The sequence below is a fragment of the Nicotiana sylvestris genome, chromosome 3 (genome assembly GCF_000393655.2).
Source record: "Nicotiana sylvestris chromosome 3, ASM39365v2, whole genome shotgun sequence".
NCBI classification, from domain to species: Eukaryota; Viridiplantae; Streptophyta; class Magnoliopsida; order Solanales; family Solanaceae; genus Nicotiana; species Nicotiana sylvestris.
In genome coordinates this window covers 214,461,354-214,466,481 of record NC_091059.1, presented here as the reverse complement: position 1 = coordinate 214,466,481, position 5,128 = coordinate 214,461,354, and the positions used below count along the sequence as shown (strand labels likewise).

At 40.1% G+C, this 5,128-nt stretch overlaps 1 protein-coding gene and 1 non-coding gene across 2 annotated transcripts; one reads left to right on the top strand and one right to left on the bottom strand.

Annotated features, from left to right (window-relative positions):
• Window positions 1–1,599: 1,599 nt before the first annotated feature.
• On the bottom strand, window positions 1,600–2,232 carry LOC138888665 (uncharacterized). The gene is made up of 2 exons (XM_070170568.1): window positions 2,013–2,232; window positions 1,600–1,883 (listed from the first exon to the last, which is right to left on the bottom strand). The coding sequence occupies exons 1-2, from the start codon at window positions 2,230–2,232 to the stop codon at window positions 1,600–1,602; spliced, it is 504 nt and encodes a 167-aa protein (XP_070026669.1).
• A 1,061-nt stretch (window positions 2,233–3,293) lies between these two features.
• LOC138888793 (small nucleolar RNA R71) lies at window positions 3,294–3,400 on the top strand. Its single transcript, XR_011406372.1, has one exon. It is a non-coding gene; the product is annotated as a small nucleolar RNA R71 (small nucleolar RNA).
• Window positions 3,401–5,128: the final 1,728 nt, after the last annotated feature.

Genomic DNA, 5,128 nt, shown 5'->3' with positions numbered 1-5,128 from the left:
CGTATTTCTATATCAAATTCCTGCAACAACAAAACCTAGTGCATCAATCTAGCCTTAGATTTCTTTTTGTAAATAGATACCTGATTGCTGCATGATCAGTATGGACTATGAGTTTTGTTCCCACCAAGTATGCCCGAAATTTCCCAAAGGTCCACACAAAGGCTAACAACTCCTTTTCAGTGGTGGTATAATTTAGTTGTGCATCATCAATAGTCTTACTCGTATAGTAGATGGAATAAAACATTTTGTCTTTCCTTCTGCCTAGCACTGCCCTAATAGCATGGTCACTTGCATCACACATAAGTTCAAATAGTAAGGACCAATCTGGTGCCACAATAATGGGGGCAGCCACCAACTTCTTTTTGAGCTCTTCAAATGCCTCCATGAAGGCGTCATCAAAATTGAAAGGTACATCCTTTTCAAGCAACCTTCACAAAGGAGTAGCAATTTTTGAAAAATCCTTTATAAAACGCCGATAAAACCCTGCGTGTCCAAAGAAACTCCAGACACCCTTCATAGAAATGGGTGGAGGTAATTTTTCAACCGCCTTCATCTTCGCCTTAATCAACTTCAATGCCTCTTTTAGACACTTTGTGACCCAATATGATGCCTTCCTGCACCATAAAATGGTACTTTTTCCAATTCAACACTAGATTTGTTTATTCACAACGGGCTAACACCTTGCTCAAATTCTTCAAACAGTCATCATAAGAAGACCCAATGACTGAAAAATCATCCATAAAGACTTCCACAATTTTTCCACCATATCGGTGAAAATAGTCATCATGCATCTCTAGAAAGTGGCTGGTGTATTACAAAGACCAAATGGCATACGCTTGAAGGCGAAAGTTCCATAAGGATAAGTAAAAGTGGTTTTCTCCTGACCTTCTGGGCATATGACAATCTGGTTGTACCCCGAATAACCATCAAGAAAGCAATAATATTCATGCCCCGACAATTTGTCCAACATTTGGTCAATAAATGGAAGTGTGAAGTAGTCCCTGCGGGTTGCTTTGTTGAGCTTTCTATAATCAATGCAAACTCTCCACCCCGTCACGGTGCGAGTAGAAATTAACTCATTTTTCTCATTCTCTAACACAATCATCCCCCTTCCTTTTGGGAACACATTGCACTGGGCTTACACAGTTACTGTCAGAGATAGGAAAGTTAATACCTGCATCGATCCACTTAATCACCTCTTTCTTCACGACCTCTTTCATGATGGGATTTAATCTCCTTTGTTGCTCAGCACTAGGGCGGTGTCCATCTTCCAGAAAGATTTTATGCATGCAAAACAATGGACTAATTCCCTTGATGTCAGCAATTGTCCACCCAATAGCCTTTTTATGTTGACGAAGTACTCTGAGTAATTTTTTTTCTTGTACATTAGTCAAGTTGGATGAGATAATCACTAGCAATGTCTCAGAGTTTCCCAAACAAACATAGCGTAGATGCGCTAGAAGGGGTTTTAGTTCTAGCTTTGGAGCTTCAATAGATGGTTTAGGAGGGGTCAGAGTGACAGGCCTGTCCAACTCCTCAAATCTCCCAAACCTATGGACATAACTGCAAGACATGTCAAGTACTTGCTCAATTCTCCCATCATTTCGTCTTCACCGTCTTCTTCATCCCAATCAAAGCTCGTTCAAGAGGATCTATGGGGCTCATATAAGGCACCAATGACGTAGCATCACTTTCCACCTCAGAAATCATGGATAGCTCATCATAGTGGGCTGGCAATCTGAGTGCTTTATACACATTGAATACCTCCACTCGATCACCTACTCTCATCGTCATCTTTCTTTCGCATACATCAATAATAGCTCGGCCCATAGCTAAGAATGGACGCCCCAAAATAAATGGGACTTCCTGATCAGGCTCGTAGTCTAAGATAATGAAATTAACAAGGAATATGAAAGAACCCACTTGAACTAACACATCTTCAATCACTCATCCAGGATGAGCAAGGGAGCGAGCATCCAACTGTAAGATTACTATTGTTGGGCGTGGCTCACCCAAACGCAATTGTCTGAATATAGATAACGGCATAAAATTGATGCTCGCTCCAAGATCACTTAAAGCTTGCCCAACTGCATGGTTACCAATCGAGATTTGGATAGTAAAACTACCCGGATCCTTCAATTTCTGAGGTAGCTTGCTTTGGATTCTTGAGCTACATTCCTCAATAATAAGTGCCACAGTCTCGAATTCGGTCAACCTTCTTTTATTTGCCATTATGTCCTTGATGTATTTTGCATATTTGGGCACTTCTTCCAGGATGTCTACCGGTGGGATATTGATTTGCACCTGCTTCAAAATATCAAGAAAATTTTATACGCGGCATTATCCTTCACTTTCTGCAATCTTTGAGGGAACAGAGGTGGTGGACTCGCAACTAATGGGGGGGGGGGTTGCTTAGCCACAGCTTCTTCAGTTGGCTTCTCTGACTCCTTTGATTTTTCTGATTCTAACTCTATAGTGGTTGGCTTCTCATTAAAGGTCACTTCTTTTCTCTTTTTCGATTGGACTTCTTCTAACTATCTCCCATTCCTAAATGACACAACATTAATATATGTTTTAGGATTAGCCTCAGTGTTGCTTGGAAGAGCTCCAACTGATTAAGTATTTTGGGCACTAGCAATTTGTTCCATTTGTCGCTCCAAATTTCTCATTGTTGTGGCTTGGGCCTGCTGATCAGCCTTTAATTTCTTCATCATTTCCTCAAGGTGACTTGTCGAGTTTGCATGTTGTTCAGCCTAAGGTGGTCTATATTGTTGTTGAGGTACCTGTGGCTTGTATTGATTCTGAGCACCATGGTTTCCACCCCATAGAAGTTTGGGTGGTTCCTCTAGTTGGGATTGTAAGTGTACTCATACTGGTTTGTCTAGACCCTATTTGCATTACCCACAAAACAGACAGACTCTAGGTTAATTGGGCATAAGTTACTCGTATGACCCTCTCCACATACTTCACAAAATAGTTGAACTTGTTGCACTAGCTGGGCTTGTTGCTTGTTAATAACCAAGGTCGTCTGATTGACTTGGTTGGTCAATATGGAAATCTGCGTTGATAGTGCCGTGATGACATCTAACTCGAGAAACCCTACGGATTTTTACACTATATGTGTGCCCATCTCTTCTTGCCAATCAGGATTGTTTTTAGAGAATTTGTTCAATAACACATATATATCATCAAAGTTTTTCTCCAACACTTGACCTCCAGGTGGAGTATCTACCATAATCTTTATCTTAGGATCTAGCCCTTCTATGAAAGTGTGAGCTAACACTTCGTTTGTCTGATTGTGATGAGGACAGTCTCTAAGCAGCCCCTTGAACCTCTCCCAAGCTGAGTATAAAGACTCCCCCGTTTTCTGTTTGAAGGCGACAATTTTACTTCTGATTTTGCAGTTTTACCTGAAAGGAAGAACCTTGCCAAAAATTTCCTTTCTAGATCATTCCATGATGTAATAGAATTAGTTGGTTCTGCTTTCAACCATCGCTTTGCTTCCCCCAATAGAAAGAACAGGAAAAGTGTGAACCTCACATAGTCTGGAGTGACTCCGTTGGTGATATAAGTATTAGTAATCTCCAAGAAATTCAGGATATACTGTTGCGTATCCTCGTGTGGAAGACCCATAAACTGCCCATTGGCATTAAAATAGATGGATCATGCTCTGTTTCAGCTCAAAGTGTCCAATGATTCTCGGCTTCACAATGCTGGAGTTGACATTAGCAATGCTGGGCATCGCCACCTCATGAACAACCATATGTTGCTCCTCTGCCATTTCACAGGAAATTGAACAAGTGCCTGAAGATTATTTGTGTCCCTTGCTTCCCTCAATCTCCTATGAAATGTTCTCTCATTTTCGAGGTCAAAGCCTTGAAGTCTGTCCTGGATTCTGGCCCTACGCATTCAATCCAAGTTCTTGAGATCAGAGCAACAATCAAGTAACATTAGACTTGGCGAAATAAACAATTAAAGCAAAAACTAGAAAATAGTCAATATTCAAGTCCCCGAAAAAGGCGCAAAAAACTTGTTGCTCCCAAATGCACACGCAAGTATACGCGATCGTACAAGTAATAAAATAATAAGTCGGGTGTCGAACTCACAGAGGCTTGTATTAACTACCCACTAAATTCACCATGATTGTTATTTAGTCGAGCCCATCAGAGTTCAAAAGTATGATTATACTAAACAACAATTATAACTAGTAAATAAATTATCAAGCAGCAAAATGGTTGTTATGTATTCAGTAGAGACAAATATTCGAGGTTGTGATCGATTCACCAATCATATTGTGTTCTAGTTAATTGTCTCTTTCACACAATTCACTCATAGTTGCTAATTAATGAACAATTGCTCTCATAGCCTTCTCCTGAAGTGCTACTCGCCTATTCAAAATAGATTAACGTCTATATTCCTATGAAATTAATCTATTAACAACGTGTTAAGATTACGATATTTAATTAAGCACAGTAATTAGGTATATTCTTATCCTAACCATAAATCTCTCCCCCTCCCCCCTCCCCCCTCAAAGAGTTAAGATCGTGCTCTCTTTGCTTCTTCTCTAATCTAAACATGGCTTTCCCAAACATAGCATAGAAAGTAAATAGAACCTAACTGCTGGCCAGACAATTAAGCAATTAATCACAGAATTGAAGAAACAACCATATATTGATGAATTATAATCAAGGTTAAGTCAACTTTAAACAACAATATTTATGGCTAAATCACAACCCCAGAACTTTGGGTTTTAGCCACTCCTGTTCGTAGTAATAACTTTCTAAGTATTTTGCATAAACAAATTACAAAGAAAAGATGAAGGAATGAATAACTTGATGATTTTCTCCTCCAAAGAATGTTTCCAACGTCTTCTCCCTTCTAAAATAGTCTCCTTAGGTCTAAGGTGTGTCAAAAGTCCCTCAAAATAATATTTTACATGTAGTTATACCAAGTAGGGTTGGGCCCAGAGGAAAACACTTTTTCCTACGCGAAATAGGATTTAGACTGTGTAAAACTTGCACAGACACACCGCATGGGGTGACGCGCCATGCGGGGTGGTAGTGGGGTTTGTCGGAGAGCTAGCAAAATTGAAAACCAGCAGAAATTGTACATGCTCGGCGCCCCACGC

Coding starts and splice junctions, on each gene's coding strand:
- LOC138888665 (XM_070170568.1), bottom strand. CDS start 2,232: ATGGCAAATAAAAGAAGGTTGACCGAATTCGAGACTGTGGCACTTATT. Junction 1,884..2,012: donor ATTCAGACAATTGCGTTTGG/GTGAGCCACGCC, acceptor TCATTATCTTAG/ACTACGAGCCTGATCAGGAA.